The sequence below is a fragment of the Ochotona curzoniae genome, unplaced genomic scaffold (assembly GCF_017591425.1).
Source record: "Ochotona curzoniae isolate NIBS_2020 unplaced genomic scaffold, NIBS_Ocur_1.0 contig_3643, whole genome shotgun sequence".
In the NCBI taxonomy this organism is placed as follows: Eukaryota; Metazoa; Chordata; class Mammalia; order Lagomorpha; family Ochotonidae; genus Ochotona; species Ochotona curzoniae.
The window spans coordinates 5,948,191-5,972,260 of NW_024465933.1; the positions used below are offsets into that span (position 1 = coordinate 5,948,191).

At 46.2% G+C, this 24,070-nt stretch overlaps 1 protein-coding gene across 1 annotated transcript in view; it reads right to left on the reverse strand.

The window, feature by feature from the left end:
- DNER (delta/notch like EGF repeat containing) overlaps positions 1-24,070 on the reverse strand; it is a 287,788-nt gene that overhangs the window by 171,974 nt on the left and 91,744 nt on the right. Inside the window, exons 2-4 of the mRNA XM_040982795.1 lie at positions 8,175-8,489; positions 4,964-5,058; positions 1,084-1,250 (exon numbers count right to left, since the gene is read on the reverse strand). Coding sequence (XP_040838729.1) covers positions 1,084-1,250; positions 4,964-5,058; positions 8,175-8,489 — 577 coding nt within the window. The remainder of the gene's footprint in view (positions 1-1,083; positions 1,251-4,963; positions 5,059-8,174; positions 8,490-24,070) is intronic.

Below are 24,070 nucleotides of genomic sequence, written 5' to 3' on the forward strand. Positions count from 1 at the left end.
ATGTGGGAGACCCAGATGAAGTCCCGGGTTCCTGGCCTCAGCCTGACCCAGAATGAGCCATTGCAACCTTTTGGAGAGTAACAGAAGGTGTGTGTGTGTGTGTGTGTGTCCCCTTCTCTCCCTCAACTCTCTTTCAAATAAACACAACCCTTTTTCAAAATACGGTAAATTATACATAATATTTTTCAGTGAAAAATGAGTACAGATTGTGTATGAGTTCACAGCATTTCTTCCACTGCAATAGAAGAATTTTACACTAACCCAAGACAGTCCTATTCGATTAACTTCCATCTTGACTCCCAAGACCAGTCTATAGTTACAGCCACATCACAAGCAAAAGCAATATACAATGTAAGGTAATATTCAATAGGTCCTATCTGGCAACACGAACGACCCTTTAAAGACTAGTAGCACTTAACACATACTCTTGAAATATCAGCTCCAAGTCACAGAAGAGCAGTTAATGTGCTACAGAGAAAAATCAAAAATGCAAGTCTAGATGCAAGTATAAGAAAGTGTTCAAAACCAGAAGTGACCCAGGGTGGAGGATGGAGGCAAAGACAGCCACAACCCCCAGAGCCCAACTCAAGCAGAAATCAAAGGGAACAGAGGTTTCCGTGGGAGACCAGCACCCAGCTGCCCTCCAGCTGCCCCAACACCTGGACAAAGGAAACCAAGGTACAGTGCTGGCACTGTAGGACAGCAGCTTAAGCCACCACCTGCAGTGCTGGATCCCATCCCAGCTCTAGTCCTGGCTGTTCTGTTTCAGATCCAGCTCCTGGTTAATACACGAGACAAGGAAGCAGAAGATGGCTCAAGTCCACCTCGCACCTGAGTGGGAGACCCAGGTAGGCATGAGCCTGGCCCCGTCGTCTTCATCACAGCCATGTGAAGGTGGGAGATCTCCTTCCGCGGCAGAAAGCCCAGCTGGGCCTGGCCTGGCCTGGCCTTCAGAACACACACCTGGGAAACTTTCTGACCACAAGACAGAGCTCAGCCGCGTGGACAACGCTGCCTACGGGCAGGCTCTACACAGCCGAGCTGCGCTGGAGGTGGGGTGCTGCTGCGACGCCAAGGACTCACCAATGAAGTGGTTCTGCCCCAAGCTGAGCATCTCCTCCAGCAGCACCAGGGCCCCTGGCGCCTGCAGGGGCGTCACACTGCGGCCGTCGATGAGGGAGCACTGCCGGAAGCCCGCAGCCGTGACCTTCCACAACAGAATCAGCGAGATGGAGGCATCCTGCAGAATCCTGAAAACGGCAAGGATGGAAAGTCATGCTCAGAAAAACACATCCTAGAGCTAATCCGTCAGCTGCTCAAGACGACGCGTGCAGCCACACAGGTCTCGGGAGGACAAGAACCACCACCTTTTCTGCTACATCCGCTTGTGAACGCTGAAGGCTGCACATGTCTGCTCCACTTACTCAAAGTACACTCGACGAGCAATCAGGAACTCACCTTTGGGGAGCACTTCCAAGAAACATTCAAGTTTTTGGAGATCAGTTCTTCCGCAGCCACACAAGGCAAAGGGTTCTGGGGAAGTGTGCTGGGCCTCGCAGTCAGGACGCTGGCTGGGATGCCTGCGTTTGAGTCCCAGAGTCTCCCAGCTCCAGCGTCCTGCTCGTGTGCCTTTCTTGCCTGGGAGGCAGCAGGAGATCTTTCCAATCACTGGATTTTTGTTAGCTGCAGCTGTGTCCCCAGCTCCAGCCTGGCCCAGCCCTGACGGCTGCAGGTATCTGAACCCGTGGGTAGGAACACACACTCTGTCTTCCTCTTTCTGTCTACGCCTTTGCCTCTCTAGTAATTTTAAAATTTAAAAGAGAAGGAGACGAAGAAACATCAGCATCTCGGGGAAGGGGCTTCGGGCAGTAGTTACAGATGCCACTTGAGAGCCCCTTCCCATTCCCAGTGCCTGGTTCAAGTTCTGATTTCAGTACCGAAAAAAAAAAATTTGATCGATTGACCAGAAAAGCAGAGTAACAGAGAGAAGGAAAGAAAGATTTCCAGCAGCTGGCTCACATTTCAGATGGCCTAGGCTGGGCCAGGCCCACGCCAGGAGCCAGGAGCCAGGGGCTTCAGCTAGGTCCCCCTGTGGATGCCCAGGCCAAGCACTTAGGTCATTTTCCACTGCCTTCGTAGCCACATTAGCAGAGAGCTAGATGATGTGAAATAGTGGGACGCGAACTGGTGCCCACCAGGAAGCTGACAATGCAGACGGTGACTTCATGCGCCATGCCACAGTGCCCTCTAGGACTTCCTGTTCAGCTTCCTACTGACGCACAGCCTGACAGACAGCAGACGAAGGTTCAAGTACAGGGGACACTTACACCGGGTTCCAGGCTCCTAGCTTGACCCTGGCCCTGCTTCAGCTACCACTGGTGTTTGCACAGTAACCTACCAGATGGCAGACCACTGGTGTGTGTGCATGCTTGACCACACACTCCCTCCCTCCTCTCTCTGCCTTTCAAAGTAAACCAATCTAAGTCAATACTAATAAGTACATAAAGGCTGCTTAAATGTCTTATAAGTTTGTAACCCAACCCTCCACAAGTGTGTTCTCCCACTGCCCCCCATGTGTAGCATCCCTGGCTTCTGGCGGGTTTCAGGATGCAGTGCAGGAGATGAGACGCAGCAGAAGGCCTGCCCAGCTCACCCCAGCTCCCCCCTGGGCCTCAGCACCTGCTCCTCCATCCTGCACCGAATGCTGTGGGGACAAGGGTCTGCCACCTCTTCCCAGGTCCCATGCTGTACACCCCTTCTCCACCTGACAAGTGTGCCTGCCTTCACATCTTCACAGAGACCCCTGACTGCATGCTGCCATGACAGCTACAGCCCCTCCAGGTGCACTCCCGGCAGACTGGGTTTCCACCCCCATAAGCAAAGGACAAGGCTCCATCCTCACCTGTACCTACATCTGCACCCATACCTCTACCTCCTCCCCCCCACCTCCTCCATCACCTCCACTATCACCTCCTCCCCCACCACCTCCTCAGCCACCTCCTCCATCACCTCCGCCACTACCTCCTCAGCCACCTCTACCTCTACATCACCCCCCAAGAAACCAGGGCACTAAACCCATTCTGAACTTTATGTATCCTGGCCACACTCTGCCATTTCTGCCCAATCCTGCAGCCTGTCAGGGTTATGGAGAGCACAAAACCAAAAGCATTTAAGAGGCTGCAGACCAGAACTCTGGAGAAAGGCTTTAAAGATAAGACTATTTCCCCTCCACGGGAAGAAGTCAAGAGACGATTTCGTAAGAGCAAGTGAACTGAGGGCTCCCTGTCCATTTCTCCAGAACCGTCCCTGGACTAAGGGCCTTCACCAGGACAAGCAATGAAACACTGAGCTCCGGGCTCCCCCTGCTGGCGGAGCTTGAAGCGGCCTCAGAGGCCAGCTCCCTTTCACTGGGACATTGCCCCCTAAATGGCTCTTCCCTCGCCCAGAACTCAAGGCTCGGGGAAGGGTGACACAGAGGGCAGGGAACAAAGTCTGCCTAACAGACATTTTCAGAAACTCAATTGTTTAGAAGGCAACGTGGCAAAAAAAAGGGGCTGGTACACATGGAAAAGAGGGCTGGGGTGGCCACTGACCTCATTAAAGGGGATCAATTATATCAGCTTGACCAGCCAGAGCCACATGTTCCACCATCTTCAAAAATCCCACCAGACACACCTAAGGATGCACAGGTGGCATGGGCAGGGTGGCAGGTGGTGGCACAGAGGACAAGGCAAGAAGGTAACATAGGCTGTCCGTCTGTCTGCACACCCTACTCGGAGCCACACAGACAGCACCCAGCAGTGGCAGGCGTTCGCCTGGGCAATGTCACTCTGCTATGCTTCTTCCCTAGGCTCTCGGGTGACATTGAGCAATCTATCATTTGAAAGCATTTTAGCTAAATACTCCTCTCAGTTGCTTGCTTTTAAAGAGAAAATTGTAATATGTGGATTTTGAAATTTGGGGTAAATTTTGCATGAGTTTAACCAGTGGAAAATTAAAATCTAAAGATACTAGTCATTTGAGAAGCAAACAACATATGGGAACAGAGGCATCCAGCTTTGGACTTGCTCACTCCGACCTGTCCTATCCTATGTCAAGTGCGCACCCCAGCTAGATCCCAGGTGACGCCCTGTGCTGACAGAGCCTCCTCCAGCTCCTGCAGACAAGGGACGCATCCTCAGGGTGCCCACTGGACTGGCCAGAAATGAGCCAGTTAGACAGAAGACAGCACCTGACACATGGACATGGGATCAATAGTGATTTGATTTTATATATTGATTGATTGGCCAATTGATTGTTTGAGAGGCAGAATGTCAGAGTTCCCGTTCAATGGTTCATTCCCCCAAATGCTTACAATTGCCCAAGAGTGAAGCAAGCAGACAGCGAATCTGTCTACGTCTCCCACATGGGTCCTGGGCAGGGACACATGTACTGGAGTTATCAGCTACTGCCTTCCATGATGTATATGAGTAGGAAGCTGGAGCCAAGAGCAAAGCTGGGCACTCCTATATGGGGCACAGGTGGTCCAAGTGGCATCTTAATTACTAGGCAAAACATGCCCCATCCCAAACTTGTTTCTGTATATACATTATTATAGGTGGACAGATAGGCACAGATATACCTACATTGATTGGATCATTTGAAAGGTGGGAGTAGAGAGAGAGAGAGAGAATGAATCTTCCAACCACTGGTTCATTCCCCAAATGGCTACAATGACTGACACTGGTCCAAGCAGAAGCCAGGAGCCTGGAAGTCCATCTGCATCTCCCACATGGGTTAAAAAAAAGTCCAGCACTTCTGCTGCCATTCCAGCACACTGGCAGAGAGAGGATAGTATATGCAATAGCCAGGACTCGAACTGGTGCCCATATGGATAGGAGGCAAGCAGCAGCCCACCCTGCTGCTCTGCAATGCCAGCCCCACCCCGGCCCGCCCAATCTTGTCACACAATGAGATGTCTTACTTCACTGAGGTGTTCTGAGGCACGTCAAAGGACACCAAGCGGCCACCTGCTGAGCTGTTGGAGCTGGCATTCCCACAGGCAGTATCAGGGATCACCTGTGAAAAGAGAAGGAGACCCATTCTTGGGTTATGATGGTGAATCCCCTCACCCCCTTAGCAGCGCCTCAACAAGAATGGGAGAGATGAGTGACAGCACAGGAACTTGGAAAGGAAAGCCTTCCATTCGACACACACACAGAGTCTTTCCCAAGAGCAACCTACAAATTCCTGAAACAACTGAAAAGTTAGATATTTCCAGAAAGGTGGCAGGATTGCACGCCCTGCCCCTTCCTTCCTTACAGCACCCCTGGGCCCTTGCTCTATGCTCAGCCTGAGCATCAGATGCTGAAAGAACAGGAGAAAGCCTGTTCAGACGGGCTCACACCTGCCAGAGACAGGTGTGTATGGTGAGAAAGACCCCCCGCCCGTGTGGATGGATGTGGGAAATGGGAAGGGGCCCTTCCTCATTCCTGCCTGTTATATCTTCACTTTTGACATATTTGTTAAGATTTATTTATTTTTATTGGAAAGGCAAATCTACAGAGGAGGGCAAAGAAGAGACACAGAGAGACTGTAAGATCTTCCATCATCTGGGTCACTCCCCAAATGGCCACAACAGTCAGAACTGAACCAATCTGAAGTCAGGAGTTTCAGGTCTCCCATGCCGGTGCAGGGTCCTAAGGATTTGGGCCATCCTCTACTGCTTTCCCAGGCCACAAGCAAGGAACTGAATTGGAAATAAGAGTACCCAAATGTAGAATGGGTGCCCATTTGGGATTCCAGTACTGTAGGTGGAGGATTAGCCTGTTAGCCACACGCCACCACTGCCCCCCACCGCCAGCCCTCCATGCCAGAGGAGCTCCTGGGGGTGCATGGCTTTGCTCTCTGAGCACACTGGGAACTCTTGAGCTGTGGTCCAGGGAAGGGCTCCTGACCACTGCACTCACTTCGTCTCTAAGATGTGGTTATGGTCCTTGTCCTTGACCAAGGAAAGGAAGGGGGCCTGAAAGTGTTCAAGGAGGGAACCCCCTGAGCACTGTACAAAGCTCTCAGCCACGCCCCTCAGCCCCAACCTGCAGGACGCATCCCCAGCAGTGTGCCGTCACACAGATTCTGCCGCTCAGCTCAGAGACGGAAGCCTGGCTTGTCACATGTGCATCAGTGACAGCTACTGCACACACCTCAGTCCCCCACGACCCCACAGCCTCCCGCTTCCCATCTCGCTCCCTGCTAATGCTCCCGAAAAGCAGCGAAGGATGGCCAAAGTGTTTAGCCCCTGCCACCCCCCGACCCCTGGATGGAATCGCAGCCTCCATCAGAAGGAACCAGTGGATGCAAGATACCACCATCCTTTTTCTCTCTCAAGTGAATGAATCAATCTTGTTTATTTTCAAGATTTATTTTTATTGGAAAGTCAGCTTTACAGAGAGCAGGAGAGTCAGAAAGGAAGATCTTCCATCCATTGATTCACTCCCCATGTGGCCACAATGGCCAGAGCTGCACTGATCTGACGCCAGGAGCCAGGAGCCTCTTCCAGGTCTCCTACACAGGTGCAGGGTACCAAGGCTTTGGGCCATCCTCGACTGTTTTCCCAGGCCACAAGCAGGGAGCTGAATGGGAAGCACTCACATGAGATCCTGGCGCATGCAAGGTGAGAACTTCAGCTGCTAGGCTATGGGCCCAAATGAATCTTTTTTAAAGGAAATAATGCCTGACACAAAGTCTGGACATTTCATTGTCACCTGCAGCCACCGCAGAGGACTGTGACTCTAAATAAATAGACTGAAACGGCCTGTCAGAGAGCAATTTTCTTTAAAGGATATTTCCTTGATAAACCTGGAACCAAATCCAGTTGACATGCAAGAAATAAGTCACCTACAAGACAGGCATTAAACGCAACTTCAAAGCACTTATCGGAAGTCTGAAATGAGAGCAGCCAGCGCCCGGTTCTGGTAGGCAGGCTAAGAACGCAGTCTCAACGTGGCCGGCATAAGCTTGTGTGGCTTGAAAAAAAAAGTGGGCCAACCAAAAACTTAGTCAAATCATCCAAGAAATAAGATATATGCCTCTTACTTTTTTTGTACACAAATCCTTGATGGTAATATAAGTTAGACTCCTTATAGTAACACATCACCAAGACATGGAACAAAGCAACGCTGTTTCCGCAAAGCTGCAACTCTTGGTGTAGATTTGGTTCCCAAAGAGATATAGCTGGAAACTCTACATTTTATTAGAGATTTACCAGGAAATAATCTTCAGGTAAGACTTCTGAAGGTACCAGAATCCAACTCCCGTGGGACACATTTCAACATTTTGCTATCGTCAAAGTAAATAAAATTTGGAGATTTCATTGTTAAACACATCCTCAAAATATTCTGAAGTCCCACCTAAGTAGTAAAAGGTACTAAAACCAGAATCTAAACAGTAACAACTACATAGTTGGGCACCCTAACTTTCTGCTAGGGCCTGAATGTGGAACAACACTGGAAAAGCTCACAGAAAAATGCAACAAAAAGATACATTTACTTGGCTCCAAAAGTAACTTAAAATCCACACTTAGGTTATATATATATATATATATATACACACACACACATATATATACATATATATATTATACATTTTCCATGACTTTATAATGAAAAATTATTCATGGGTTTCCAATTTTTTTGCACTAGAATAAATGTATCCATGAATTCCACTGCCCATCAGCTTTCTGAAGTTTCCCTTGCCTCTGCTCAGCATGCCAGTGTTGAAATGTGACCCTCAAGGTGGTGGGCTCAGGCGACAAGGCCTCTGGGAGGAGGCTGGGGCATGACCCACTCTGTGCACCTTCTGCCACATGAGGTCACAGTGTGATGGCATCCAAAGAAAAACACATCGTGTGACTCCCAGCTGGCCTTGATCTTGAGCTTCCCAGCACCGCAGGAGGGCCACCTTCTGCTTTCCCAGGTCATTAGCAGGGAGCTCAACTGAAAGCGGAGCAGCTTGCTCCAACGTGTGATGGCAGTGTCACTAAAGTGTGCTTACCCCACTGTACCCCCATACCAAACACTCCCCACCAGGGGGACGGCGAGAGTTCTCCCATTTTCACTGCTGATGGTAGAACCACCAGAACGCCTTTGACATTTCTGATTTCCTACAGAAAACCACACGCAGTACAATGTCCTCACCTTCACTTGATCCCATTTCATCTCCACAACTTTCTGGCCTGTTTTCGGCTGCCATGTCGGCAGCGTCACGGTGGCCTGAGAGCGGGATACGGTCACTTCAGGCTCCTGGGTGGCAGGAACAGGCTGGAGCTGTCGAGGGGCTGTGGATTCAGTCCAGCCTGAGACTGGGAGACTGGGCAGTGCCTGCTCACAGTGAGGACCTTCATAGCCTTCATCGCAAATACAGAGGTAGCCATCACTGCTGCTGCTGCTGCTGCTGCTGCTGCTGCAGTTGCCATGGTGACAAGGGTTGCTGGCACACGGATCTGCAAGGAGCTGAAACGAGACCATAAATGGGTCAATTATTCCCTCATAAGGAAAGCGGTGCCATCACTGGGAAATCAGCTCAGCGTCTCAGAGCGGCTGTTGGAACAGAAGCACTGCTCCCAGGCGGGGAATCAGGTTCCCAACGACTTGCAGGCACACTTTTCAAGGTCATTACCACATGATAGCAAGGAACTGAGTGGTGGTCGATAGCTCCCCAAACCCAATCCTAAGTTACAGTGACTTCACAACTTAGCATTCCATGGAAATGTCTAAGACATCATGGTTATAATCTAGGTTTGCAAGGAAGACACCCTCTTGGATGTTTTAGCTGTGGACCAAGAAACATCTTTGCCATCCTGGGCTTCTGCAGGGTCTCCTTTTGCAGGAAGAGCCATGTGATGTGTGCACGGTGTCACCACTTCCAAGAGTTGTCCAGTCTCCCCTAATCAGGGATCTTTTATTGAGTGATGCTACTGAATTAAAGGCTTCTAGAATGGTCTGTCTGCATCGCTGGCAAGTGCCAGGACAGGATGTGGGAGGAGACCTCAGCAGAACTCCATGAAACAGTGGTCTCATTATCGGTGAGGGTGATTTCAGAGGAATGGGACCCCATGGAGATGGGAGATAAACGTGGGTGGCACGTCCTTTTCACTGTGTTCTTGGGCGGAGGAAGTCCTTCACTGCTGACCTCTGAGTGGCCATCTGTTGGCACCCGGAGACACAAAACAACGGGAAAGATCACCTGCTCTTCCCCAGACAGCAAGGGCCCGGGTATGTTCCCAGTGCTTATTCAATTACAATTTGTTTCTGTGATAAAAGAAAATTAGTTCTCTGGCTGCTGTGTCCCTGGCTTCACTGGACTGCTCACAAAACAGAATTCAGCCGGGAACTAAGGACACAGAAAACAGGATGCTCGGATTTGGTTAAAACAGTCACACACCTAAGCACACAAATCAAGAATCCTACATGGAGAAATGATTACCTATTCTGCCAATCACCCTTATCAAACCATTTCCAATAAACTCCTTCAGGGAATAAGAGGTTTTGGATTGAATCCAATGGTGCGCCAAAAATGCCATATTCATTCTATGCTTTCATTCAGCAGTTCCTTCACAGAAGCTCACAGGAGAGCCAATAGATTAGCAGAGGATATTCGAACTTTGAATCATGTAAACTTCATAATACGTCAACTCAAGGTGAAACAGCCTCTGTCCACGGCAGATGAAGCTCTCGCTGACCGGCCCCCGCTCTTGCCCCCTGAGGTCGTCTCCTTGCACCCTCACTTTCTGCTGCTGGATTTTGCCTCATTCCTTCCCTCCCACCTCAGGGCCCTTGCACCTGCTGGGCCCACTGAGCACAATGCTTCAACTGGGAGAATCTGCCTGCTCTCCACATCTCATCTCATTCATTCTCTAATGAGTCACCCTGTCAGAGAAGTCTTCCCTCACAATGTGGTGAATGATCCAAATGAGGCCATTTTATTTTTCTTCCACCAAAAACTGAACCTCCCTGAATGCAAGGGGTTCAGCTGCCACAAGGACTCCATCCTCAGCACATGGAGGAACACGTGGTGCAGGGTGGGACTCCAAAAAGCATTTGTGGAAAGAGATGCAAACGCACAGACTGACTGGTAGTTGGGAAGAGCACGTGCTGAGGAGAGCTATGAACCGCCTGCAGTCACACAATGACCTCACCTCTGGGCTATTTTAGGAAGGCCCTGTGGAATGGGTGTCACCTTTAGAGCTGTCTGACAAGAAGAAAGAATTTAATTAGCTAGAACAAAGGAGGCATTTAAAGTTGCATTTGTGAAATAAACTTTCAAAATATCCAAGATTTACGTCACCACAAATGAGTTCAATATATGCATTAAAACAGCAAAACTACATTGAAATCACAAAGCATTCGTGCAAAATTTCATTCTGGAAAGCCAAACCTCCACTGAAGGCAGCTCAGAGGACAGCATTACCAGGTAAAAACCACCTGCCTGGTGACACAAGAAGCCTCCTGGCTATGGCTGCCTCATCACAGCCCCCTTGCTGAGTCCGGTCAGACCCTCAGAAGAGGTGTGTAGTGCAGCTTAAGACCCAGCACAATAGAGAAGTCCTTCAAAACACACAGACCCCGGTCCACCAGCACGCAACGATTGCTCTCCTGAGATGGTCACTCGCAGGGGTTGAAGAACCCAGCCAGGGAGTAGCTCATTCGTCCCCACAACAGCCCAAATCCCAGGTGGAAAACCGAAGGGCAGAGGCACTGAGTGACCCATGGTGGCCACTACAAAGGAAAGCCAGTCCTTCAGCCACATGCTCTTGCCACATCTCAGCACCAAAACATTGTTATCAAACCATCGTGATGCCAGAAACATCCTGCAAAGGAGGAGAGGCAAAGCTTATAGTTAGTTCTATATGCACCCAGCAAATCGGTAGAGATTAAAAGTGGACCAAGTCCATCGCTTCGAACACGCTTTCAGACCAGAGAAAGGAAAGCGATAACCCTCAGTGCACACTGACGAAGCCAGGCCATGACCGGGAGTCAAAGGTCTACAGTGAAAACTGATGCACTCAACCCCAGCAGGAAGCCAGTGCCAGCAGTAAGAACAACCAGTACCATCTGCCAGTCACTGAGTGCCTATCGTGTGCCCACCATTACATTAAACATTGTACCTTAGTTCCTAGTACAGTAAGAACATTGATTCCTCCAACCTTCCAAGAAATCTTAGAAACGCTAATCCGATTACTCAAGTGCACTGTCTCCCACTTGGTTCCCACAACCTACCAGGCCTCCAGACCTTCCACCTCAGGGTCCTGGCACTGGCTGTCCCCTCTGCCGGGATGCCTTCAGATCTCAAGGCTGATCCTAAGCGTCCTTTGGGCCTCCTCTGCTGAAGGCATCACCAAGTTCCCTGCGAAACAGTGCAAAGTCCGCAGCAGGTGGCCTTGCTGAGTCCTCATGAGCTCCTTGACTTTTTGAAGACAACTGTCATCTTCCAACATACTGTAACTGTCCACTTGCCATTATTTACTTTCCATCCCCCCTCATTAGAACCTCATGAGGTCAGGTTTGTTTTTTCTGTTTTGCTGAGGTGTCCCCAGTTCTTGAACGGCGCTGGCCCACGACTGCTGGTACATCAACAATTGCCCCATAGATGAATGAGTGCTGAGTGATGGCATGACATGTAGCCACCAGAGTGCAATGCTTCGTGAAGTGCACGTAGAATTCCCCACGGTCCCAACCCAAGTCCCGAGAGCATGTGGCAAGGAAGAACCTTGGGTGTCTTCACTCTTGTGCTTTGAGGCTCATGAAAAGTAACTGAATCTGCTCTAAAAGCAGAGGTGGAACAGAACCAGTAGAGCTGGCAGGCTTTGCCTTGATCATGACAGGCTCACTGGAGGACAAGCTGGCTCATAGCACAGTGGACCATGGGCCCGTCTCTGATCTTAGAGACACTGTGCCCTCTGTGAGCCACAAGGAAGCCAGCGACCCCAGAGCAGCATGAGAGGAACAGAAAGCTGGGTGGCCAGGGGCAGGTCCCCACAGCAATGCCCACTTTGCTGTCTGAAGGAGTCAGTCAACCACAGGTAAAGGACTCAAGAGTTGAGGATACTGGTGAGACCCATCAGGTATCATGAGGGCGGCTCTCTGGGCCTTAGGGACGACAAGGGCACAGCCAGCACATGCGCACCATGAAGGATGACTGACTAGGAAAGCCCTGTCGCTCAGCATCCTCAGGAAGCAAAAGAGGATGAAGCTAAAAATTCAACTGTCGGTAGTATAGATTAGCGAAGGAGTGATGCAGCACACTCCCAGACATAAACACACTGGGAGGCGACAGCACAAGTTCAGTGCCGTGCAGGGACACTGGTCTTATCCTCATGACACTCCTTGGCCTATTGATTAGCTCTCTCACGAGCTGGCAGCCATCACTCCTGTGCTGACACTTGCTCTACCTGCATCATAAAATGCAACAACTAACTTTTAAGCAAGAGCCTGTCATCCCGCAGACTTACTGAACATTAATCTGCACAATCATTTATAGTGTTTTTTTTTAATTTACGTTTGTATTTTCTCTCCTAAGGGAAAATTCCTATTGAAGAGGTCACGAGTGCTTTGAATCCCATTCAACTGGACCTACAAGCAGGTAATAACCAAAGTGCCCAAATGCATAACAAAGCAAAAGGTCATAATTAATAGCCCTGACTTTGAGCTACTCAATATTTAATGGGTGAGATTTTCACAGCTATAATTTCTAGTTTCCAATGATGATAGAAATGATCAACCTTTGTAATATCAACTGCAATAAAGAGAAAGAGGAAGCCCATGGGTTAATGATTTTCTGTATACACTTCACCAACTGGCTCATTTATCAAACATTAAATGTTATATGTTTGCTGCATCTACTAAAGCCAAATGTTTTCCATGCAGCAGACCTAACCTAAAACTGTTCTTTTTCCATTTTGTTTCAGATGTGTTCATCATTTTTACTAATGCCGTAACCCAGAGCAGGTATGAGGGCTTGGCCCATAGAGACGTGGGAGGCAGGACTTGAGTAAAGGTGCCTACCGGCCCTGAGACCATAATTAGACGTAGTCACCTTGTGACACATCAGCCTTCCCACAATCACCTACTATTCACGTTTTTGTCAGTGCCTATAGCAGCACAACAATGAAGGATGAGGGATCAAAGAAAAAGCCTGCAGAAGATATAAAACAGGCTCATTTACAGAGTCCCAAGAAACTGTGAGTCCTAGCTGACGGGGCTGCCTCAGACCTTATCTGCACAATGGTTGGGCCTCAAAGACACACACACCTCCCCGTCCCCAGGGCCCCTTCCACGAGAGTTAGATTTCAAGCTTTGTTCCTGTCCCTTGCAAACCTCTGCACTTTTACCCAAAACCTAATACGGTAACTGAGTCATTCTTGTGACACTCACCAATCCCCTGTGAGAACCCACATAAGGTGTCCAGAAGAGGGGTCTGGAAGGTGAGAAAAAAAACCCAGCCTTGGCCCTTAAAGAGGTTGCAGTCAATGGAAAAGTCAGACTTGTTCACTTGAACGTGCAGTTCAAAAGTCAAAGACACAGCCTACTCCACGCCTGTCAATGGCCGTAAGATCACTGTCGCATGGAGTTCAAGGTCCCTTCTATATCCAACTAGCTTGAAAGTGCAATGGAGAGAGAAAGCATCCGACAAGTGACTGTGTGACACAGGCAGATTTTGAACAGGTCTTAGAACTTGTCTCTGAGAATAGTGTCAGCTTTCAACAAAACCAAGGCAGCAACTCTAGTGAGAAGAGGTGGGCCTGAGAGTTTCCTAATGGAAAATGCAGCCAGCTGAGCACTGGCCATTGCCTGCTCTGAAGAGGTGGGTGAGAGACTTGAAAGATAGCATCTAGCTGCTCTGGGCACATACTCCTCTCGTATTTAGTGAGGGGCTACAGCAAACATGGTGAGGCCTCTTCCAGCTTGATGCTTATAATTCTATGATGGTGATGATGATGATGATACTAGAAATCTATTATTATTATTACTGTTATTATTATTATTATTATTCAGTTCCTTAGGTTTGGGGATTTCCCTTTCTCCCTCCCCAAGAATCCTCCCCCCACCCTCACAGCACTGATTTCCCCCTTATTAATACAGTGGCATAATTCCTCATAAACAGCCATAAATCCATCATTGCAGGCATGGACAATGGTAGAGAATCCAGCATCCTATTGTCAAGGTATAGTTAACAATTTCATTGGGAATCCATCTTTGATGTGAAAGTAGACATGCATACTGCATTGTATCCTCACATCTGGATATGACAGTCTCCATTACACAGTTACTATACATCTCCTTAAGTGAAAAGCCACAACACAAAATCGACAACAGGAAAAAAAAACCCAGAAATTTACAGTATAATGAAATTAAATAACATGCTACTGAGTGACTAATATGTAAATGAAACAATGAAGAATATCAAGGACCTTCTTGAAGACATGCTATGACTTATGAGCCAGTGAAGAAATTAATAAGAAAGAAAAAAAACTGCCTTGAACGAATGAAAATAAAAACAAAACCATCAAAATCCATGAGATATACTTTCTGTTGATCTTTGTTGGTTTGATATGTCTCCTGTAGGCAACAGATAGATAGATGTGTTTTGTATTTTAATCCAGTTACTAATTTATGCCATTGGCTTGATGAGTTTAAGCCATTTACATTCTGGATTAATATGAATAGGTGGTATTTTTGCCCTGATGACTCAGAATTCTAGTGGTCCTCACCCAGCCTCCACGGATGCTATGTTCAAAACATTGAGAGAGAGACCAGCAGTACAGACAACATTACAACAATAGCATGGGATCACAGGAGGTGGAGTGTTGAACCAGGAGCTAGGCTACACAGACTACGGTGGAAGTCTAACATAAGAGCCCAGACTGAATCTTGCTGGAGAAAGTGGCAAAACTGACTGCAAACACAGAACCATGTATCAACCACATTAAGTAAAATTACACTGTAGACTGTGGATAACACAGCTTGGAAAACTGCCCCAAGGAGAAGACTTTGATAACCAGAAGTACAATGACCAAGAGCAAGAGACAAAGGCACAATGAATATTACTGAAGACTCCCCTGCAAAGGAGCAAAAGTCTTTGCCAACCTCTGTGTTAACTGAGGAAGACATCAAGAAAATGGGGAATACAGAACTCAAAACACTTGTTATAAAGCTTCTTATCAACAACGAGAAGCACATAATATAGGAGTTCAAGGAATCTAAGGAATGGCACACAGGAAATGAATCAACTGAAAGCTGATATATCAGAAATGAAGAATACAGTGGAGCAAATTAAAAGTACAGTGGAGAGTCTCCAAAATAGAATGAAGCAAGTAGAAAAAAGAATCTCAGAATTGGAAGATATTTCCTGTCACCAGGGGAAAACAAATAAAAAGCTGGAAGCAGAGCTGGATCAAGCTCAAAAAAATATTCAAGAATTATGAGACACTATTAAAAGGTGTCCCAGAAGGTGCAGAAAGAGAAGCTGGGTTCAAAAACGTATTTCATGAAATAATAAGGGAAAACTTCTCTAATCTTGAGAAAGAATTGGAAAACAACATCCAGCAGGGGCACAGAATTCCCAACAGGATTGACCAAAAGCAATCCTCACCACAACACGTGATGATCAAGCTCTCTTCAATTCAACATAAGGAAAAGATCCTTAAACGTGCACATGAAAAAAATCAGTTGACATATAAAGGAATACCAACTAAAATCACAGCTGATCTCTCACAGGAAACTCTACAGGCCAGAAGAGAATGGAGCGACATATTCCAGATTCTTAAAGCAAAAAATTGTCAGCCCAGGATAATGTACCCAGCAAAATTTTTCTTTGTCTTTGAAAATGAAATAAAATTCTTCCATAGTAAAGAAAAGCTCAAAGAATATGCCTCTTCAAAACCTGACCTACAAATGATACTTAAAGATGTTCTCTTGACAGAGAAGAGGAATAGCACCCACCAAAACCAAAGGCAAATGGAAGAACATCCCAGTAAAATGACAACAGGAGTCTAAATCAATGAACAATCCTTTGCTAAAATGACAGGCCCAAATACCACCTATTTATATTAACCTTGAATGTAAATGGCTTAAACTAATCAATCAAATGCCATACATAAGTAGACTGGATTTAAAAAACCCATCTATTTGTTGCCTATAGGAGATACATCTCATCAACAAACATTAGCAGAAACTGTATCATGGATTTTAATGTTTCTAGCTTCATTTCTTCAAAACATGTTTTTTCTCATTAAATTCTTTAATGATTCAGATCATACAGTAGCATCATTTGCTTCAAGAAGGTTCTTGATTTCCTTTTTCATTTCTTCAAAACACATTAGTCATTCAGCAGCATGTGATTTAACTCCTTGGCATTGTAAGTTTCTATTTTCTCTTCCCATTGTTGATTTTGTTTTGTGGCTTTTCATTTAAGGTGATGCATAATACCTGTATCCAGTGGCATGTTGTTTAACTTCTTGGCACTGTAAATTTCTTTTTCTCTTCCTGTTGTTGGTTGTGCTTTGTGGCTTTTCACTTGAGGAGACATACATTGACTGTGTAATGGAGACTGCCATGTCCAGATGAGGACACAGTGCAGTGTGCATCTCTACTTCTGGATCCAGCATGGACTCCCAGTGAAATTGTCGGATGTGTCTTGACAATGGGATACTGAACTCTGCCATTGTCCATGCCTGTAATGATTGACTTATGACTGTATATGAGGAACTATGTTGTCGCAATGATATGGGAGGACTCAGTGGGAGGGTGGGGGGTTTAGGAGAGGAGGTAGGGGAAATCCCAGGGCCTATGGAGCAATATCATAAAATGACAATAATATGATAATAACAACAATAAAGAAAAGACAAAAACAAAGATGACATGACAATAGCTTAGTGCAAAAAAAAAAAAGTCCAGAGAAGAACCAAGTAGACAGACTAGCATCCACTCATATCTACATCCATGCTCAGAGGGATGAAGGAGTCCTCAAGAAATAGGAAGGGGGTTCCAGGAAACCCAGCCCACTAGAGGCTTGGAGAGAATGTATAACACTAGCGGAGCATGCGGCATTAGCCAGCACCACGCTGGTCACGAAGGAGACTCAAGAGATCTGTGGCACTTACAGGGCACCAAGGAGTAAGACAGCACCTCAGACAGGAAATAATGGAGAGGGTTTTGTGGCAATAGGAAATAAGGAGAACAAACGGCCATGCTGGTGGTGTGTCTGCACAGCAGCATCAGTGAAGAACTGGATGTAAATATGAATATGATAAAAGGGAATGCCTTACTAAGCAAGAAACAAAGGACAAAACTCCCCACGCAGTGTTTCCCGGCCTCAGCACTACTGGCACAGCAGGCTGCTCACGGCTTTGCCAGGGGCACTGCCCTGAGCACACCACAGGATGTTGGCAGTGTCCTCCCCTCCGCCTCCCAGATGCCAGGAGAGCTCACCCTCCGTGAGTAACAACCAAAGATGGCTCCAGCCTTCCCTAGGGGAAGACCACTGCCTTACAGGACCAAATGCGTAATGCGCTTCACTTCAACAGAATCTTTTAAAAATCCATTTGATTCCACCAATAAAAGGCAGAAGGAAAGGGGGCTGGTACAACACACTGCCACGGGCTAACTGAACCCCTTATCATAAAGAGAAGTTCTAGAAATCAAAAAAAAATCCTCAACAGAAAGAGAAAAGCAATAACTATGCAACATGCAGAACACTTGGCACAGGATCATGCCATTTTGTTTTATTTTAAACGCAAAACACCAGGTCTCAGCATCCTCAACTTTTAAAGATTTATTTTTATTATTTTTTCATTGGAAAGGCAGATATACAGAGAGGAGAGACAGAGAGGAAGATCTTCCGTCCGATGATTCACTCCCCAAGTGAGCGCAACGGGCCGATACTATGCCGATCCGAAGCCAGGAGCCTCCTCCGGGTCTCCCACGCGGGTGCAGGGTCCCAAAGCTTTGGGCTTTGGCCGATACTATGCCGATCCGAAGCCAGGAGCCTCCTCCGGGTCTCCCACGCGGGTGCAGGGTCCCAAAGCTTTGGGCCGTCCTTGACTGCTTTCCCAGGCCACAGGCAGGGAGCTGGAAGGGAAGCAGGGCTGCCGGGATTAGAACCGGCGCCCATATGGGATCCCGGGCGTGCAAGGCGAGGACCTTTAACCACTTGCGCCACCGCGCCGGGCCCAGCATCCTCAACTTTTAAAAGGGAGAAATGACAGGTAAGGGCTGACAGGTGCTGGTTTATTGCTTGAGATCCCCACATCCCATTTACGAACATCTGGGTTAAAACCCTGGCTCTACTTCCAATTCCAACTTATTGTTAGCTCAAGTAGTGGGAGCCCGCCATCCATACAGGAGACCCAGAACAAGTTCCTGACTGGGCTCCAACCTGGCTGGATCCCAACTATTACGAGCATTGGGGAATAAAACAGCAGATATGGGCTCGCTTTCTCTCTCTCTCTCTCTCTCTCTCTCTCTCTCTCTCTCTCTCTCTCTCAGGCAAGAATTGAATTGGAGAGCTCTAACGTCTTTTTTTGCTTAATATGGTGCCTCTGTGTTCAAAATAGGAATCACACTGTTTTGAAATGTTACTTTCATGCTGAAAAATAAAATGAACAATGTTGAGGTCCAACTGTCACAGTATTTTTGGTCTTAAAAAGAAATTTCTCTACTTTCTTCAATAAAAAGCTCAACTGCATTCCAACACCAACTGCTTACCCACCCTGGAGTAAAGATATGGAAAACAAAACCACTGTGGTTCTTCTGCCAGCAGTAGATGCAGCCAAGAAACACATCCCAAGAACTTCTTTCCCAAACACAAATGCTCATTCATTTTCCTGAATTTATAACTACATACCCGTCCGAAATGTACACTCCTATGTCTTGCTAACTCTTTCTTTCTGCATTAGGGACTAGACAGAGTGAAAATGTTGTCCCAAGACTTATCTGGGAAGTCAGTTTTTCCCCTTGATTCTGAGAAAACTTCCTGGCATCAGCCTGTCCTGGCTTTCACATGTGGATTGCTTTCACATTTCTAAGAAGGCTGTGGGAAAAAATGACACACAGAATTCCAACCTGTGAAATAAAACAAATCCATTTTAAAAAGTAAACTGCTACATATCTACTTGTTCCCCTACTTCTTTGTCGTGTTTCTTTAAAACATTCTCCATCTGAAAAATACCTTGAGATCACAGAATGCTGGCTTTAGTTTGGTGAATAAACATAGTCAACACTCGTACAGATGAGTCTTAAGCGTTGCTCAGTGGCAGATGGATCCAGAATGAACGAATTTATCCTGAAAACCCAGGCTGTGGGCAGAACTAATATGTAGCAGGTTAAGCCACTGTGTGCTATACTAGCATTACACATCCAATAACTTGTTTAAGTCTCTGCTATCTCACTTTCTATCCAGCTCCTGGGAAAGCAGGCTCATTAGCTAGAGCCACCAGCAGCACTGGAGTCCTATACGAATGTTGTGTCACGTTATGGTTGCTCCACCTATGGTCCAGCTCACTGCCTATGGCCTGGGAAAGCAGTGAAGGATGGCCCAAGTGCTTGGACCCCTGTACCCACATGGGATACCCAGAAGAAGCTCCTGGCTGCTGGCTTCAGATCGGCCCAGCTCAGGTTGCTGAGGCCACCTGACAGTGAAACCAGTAGATGGAAGATCTTTGTCTTTCTGTCTCTCCCTCTCTCTGTAAATCTGCCTTTCCAATAATTAAAAAAAAAAGTAAATAAATTTTAAAAGAGAAAGAAAGATCTGGTAAATCTCTGGTCCCTTGATTTCCAAATTTAACATATCCTCAGCAATAACACTCCATTTATCGTCATAAGCACTCCATCCTCAAATGAGGCATTTTGTTTTCTTTTTTTCTGTTAGTCACTCAAAGATCTGTCTTTTGAATGAGAAACCTGCAGAACAATCCTGGTACACAACATTCTTGCTTTGCCTCTCATCAGACACATCCTTACACATTTCCTTTTCACAAAACAACAATGTAATGAATACAGGAAATATGTCAGCTTTTGTCTCCTTGCTCATTCAGACAAAATAAAACAATTTAAAAAAACAGATCTGTGAGCAAATTGGGAATTTAACTTCCAGAGAAGACCATGCAATCATCTCAACCCTTACAAAAAGCACATTTGATTAAATTCAACATCCACCAGCACTGAGGACTTCTAGCAAACAAGGACTAGAAGGAAGCTCCTTGTATCTGATAAAGACTCTTGACAAAAAACCTTAGGCAAACACCATACTGATGAGTGACAGGATGAAAGTTTTCTCTGAAATAGAACACACAGAACATTTGAAATTGTTGTTTCCACTCAGTGAAGTGAGGCCAAACAAAAACAACACGAAATCAATCGAAAACAAGCTGTCACAGCTTACAGACCATAGAACTATACATAAAAGCAAATTATTAGTGCAAAAACTTCAGCAAGTTTGCTGGAGGTGGGGCAAAAATTTTGTTTGCATCTTCATGTATCAGCAACAAAAAAAAATGTTAACTATCTATCAAAAAAATCAAATACCTAAAACAAAACCAAATGAAAGACGTGCATGGCCTCTACAAAGAGAACTGTAAAAGGTACAATAACATTGACAGAAATTAAAGATACATAAATGGAAAGAGGTGCTCGTCATGAATTAGAAAATGCAATATTGCAGACTCTAATCTTCCCCAAGGTGATTGAGAGTGTCACTGCAACAGCAACCAAAAATCACAACAGAAATGTTTACTTTCTTGTATAAAATGATCCAACATTGACCACTCCTGAATAACAAGGTGGGATGGCTTGCTCATAAAATATCGAGAATTCTAAAGCTACCATAATTAAGACAGTGAACTACTGGTAGAAGGATAAACAAACTGGCCTATCGAACAGAGACAAGAAACAGCAGTGGTCACAGAGGGCTTCCTGGCTTCCGGAACACAGCAGCAAGACAGACAATTCAACACGGCAGTAACTGTAACACAGCCGGTGGGGGATGAAGACATTTCTCTCCCACATACAATACACAAACACAAATCCCAACTGGATTGTAAACATAAATATGAAGCACAAAAATACCAAGCTTCTAAAAGAGAAATGAAGAGAATATCATCGTGATATTATTTATCTCATGAACAGGACACAGAGAATACTAACCATAAGAAAAACTAAGAACAATTGGATGACAGCAAAATTACGAACTTCTTTTCATTCAAACATTCCAGTAAGAGAGTTGAAAGCAAGCCACGGAATAGGTGAAAATGTCTGTAACACATGTGACCCACACAAGACTCATCTCCTAAACACCAAAATCTTCACCTTTTTAAAGGCAAGTGGGGACCCTACAGGGAGACGAGATTTGAACACATCTCTTCACTCGAAGTTACAGCCCAATGGCAAATAAATACAAGAAAAATTGCTCAGTTGCATTAGGAACTATAAAAAATGCAAACTTTTCTGTGTGTATATGGTGTATTTTATAAATTTTTTTTAAGTTGTCTTAAAAATACCTACTATGAGAGCCAGAGCTGTGGCCCGGTGTGTTAAGCCACCACTTGTAGTACCAGCATTCCATAGGCTGCCGTTAGTTCAAGCCCCAGCTACTCCGCTCCCGATCCAGCTCCCTGCTAATGTACCTGGGAAAGCAGCAGAGGATAACCCAAGTCCTTTGGCAGCCCATGCACCTGAGGGAAATCTGGAAGAAGCTCCTGGCTCCCAGCTTCACACCAGCCCAGTTCTGGCTGTTGCAGACATCTGGGGAGTAAGCCAGGGACTTCAAGATCTTTCTTTCTCTTCATCCCATCTTGCCCTCTTCCCTCCTTTCTCTCACTCTCTAGTCCCCAAATAATCTAAGATAAATCTTTAAAAATACCTATATACACATGGGTTTCTACCGATCCACCAGGAAGCACAAGACAATCTTTACCTATAAGGGCATATTTAACCATAATTCTGTCTTCTCCTACTGATACAATCAGTTGTGTAACTGTGTAAAACAGTGCCAAAAAAGTAAGAATTCTGACTTTGTGTTACTCTGACCATAGGAATTTTCTTACAAAGCTTAGAATTTTATTCCTTAAAATAGAGGTTACTTTTTAATGCATCTCTTTATTTAAAAAGTTACAGAGAAAGAGAAAAGGAAAGACAGGGATTCCACCCACTAGCTATTCTATTTCTAATCCAGCTTCCTGCTAACATGCCTCAAAAAACAGAGGCACATTGGCCAACTGCTTGGACCCCTGCTACTCGTGGGAGATATGGGTGAAGATCTTGGCTCCTAGCTTTAGCTTCACACAGCCCTGGTCATTGCAGTCATTTGGGAAGTGAGCCAACAGATGGAAGATAGCCTGTCTCTCTCTCTCTGTCTCTCTCTTTCTCTCTCTCTCCTGCTCCCTCCCTGACACCACCTTTCATACAAATCAATAAATATTCTTTAAAAACAAAACTGCCCTAAAACTGTCCACACATGTGAAGGTTATAACTAAGCCTTTACAGATGACACTACCCACCAGGAAAATTTTTTAAAATAGTATTTTTTTTGTCCTACCCACTCCCTCTGCTCGCCAACCATCCTAGGCTGTATCTCTGCCCTCTACAATCTGTGTCACCAACACATGACCCAGATAGTGCCACTGCCCTGAGTGCCAACCGCACTCAGGGTGCCCTTCCTTGAGTGAGCCCTGAGGCTGCTGCAAAAATGAGGCCATGAACTTGCCTTTGGCGACAAGTAGTTGCAAGGTCCCATCCTGCCTCTCCTCCTGGATGGAAGCCCCACAGGGACACCACAGAAACCCTTCCCCAACACGGTAGGACACAAAGTCAGATCCACAACAGCGAGGACTCAGTAGGAACCAAAAGACAGCAAGGCTCTGGATTCTTCTGAAGCATTTAGACATCACACTAGCTATAGAAAACCAAACAGGTGCTTTAGTCAGATGAGCACTCTGAAGAATCTTTCACTCTTGAGAGAGACCCCAAAATTAGTGGACCCCTAATGTGAATCCTTAAATTCCTCTAATTTTAAGAAGAGGTATAGGGTTCAATATTATGGCCTAGCAGCTAAAGTTCTCACCTTGAACACACCAGGATCCCATATGGGCACCAGTTCTAATCCTGGCAGCTCCACTTCCCATCCAGCTCCCTGCCTGTGGCCTGGGAAAGCAGTCAAGGACAGCCCAAAGCCTTGGGACCCTGCACCCGCGTGCAAGACATGGAAGAAGTTCTTGGTTCCTGGCTCTGGATCAGCACAGCATCGGCCATTGCGCTTACTTGGGGAGTGAATCATCGGACGGAAGATCTTCCTCTCTGTTTCTCCTCCTCTCTGTATATCTGAATTTCCAATAAATAAATAAATCTTAAAAAAAAAGAAGAAGAGGTATAAATATGGCCAGCACGGTGGCTCAATAACTTAACATTCCTCCCTGTGGCACTGCCATCCCATGCAGGCATCAGTTCATGTTCATATCCTGGCTGCTCTGCTTCCAACTTAGCGCTCTGCCTGTGACCTGGAAAAGCAGCTGATGGTGGCCCAAAGCTTTGGAATGCTGCACCCAGGAGAGAGACTCAGAAAAAGCTCCTGGTTCCTGGCTTCAGATCAGCTCAACTCTGGCTGCTGCAACCAGATGGGGAATGAACCAGCAAATAGAAGACCTTCTTTCTCTGTTTCTCCTCTGTATAAATCAGCCTTTCCAATAAAAATAGATAAATCTTTTTAACATGTAAAAAAATAGGTATAAATAACAAATGATAGTGCTGTGAGGTGGCAGAAACTGAAAAAGATCAGGCACCAAGTAGACACTCAACAAATATTTATTATTTGATTCAAGAAAAACAAGACAGGAAGAGAGAGAGAGAGACCAAATCATTGTCTTTGAGACAGTCCTGCCGTCAGAGAACATCCCGGCCAACAGAGTGTTCTTCCTTACCCACTAAGCTCTGGAGCCCAAGATTCTTAGAAAAAGTTGGAGAAAATGTGAGAGAAGAATGTGTGGACGACCCTGAAACCAGGTACAGGAGCAGAAATGTCAGGGTCACCCTTTTTAGAAAGAGCT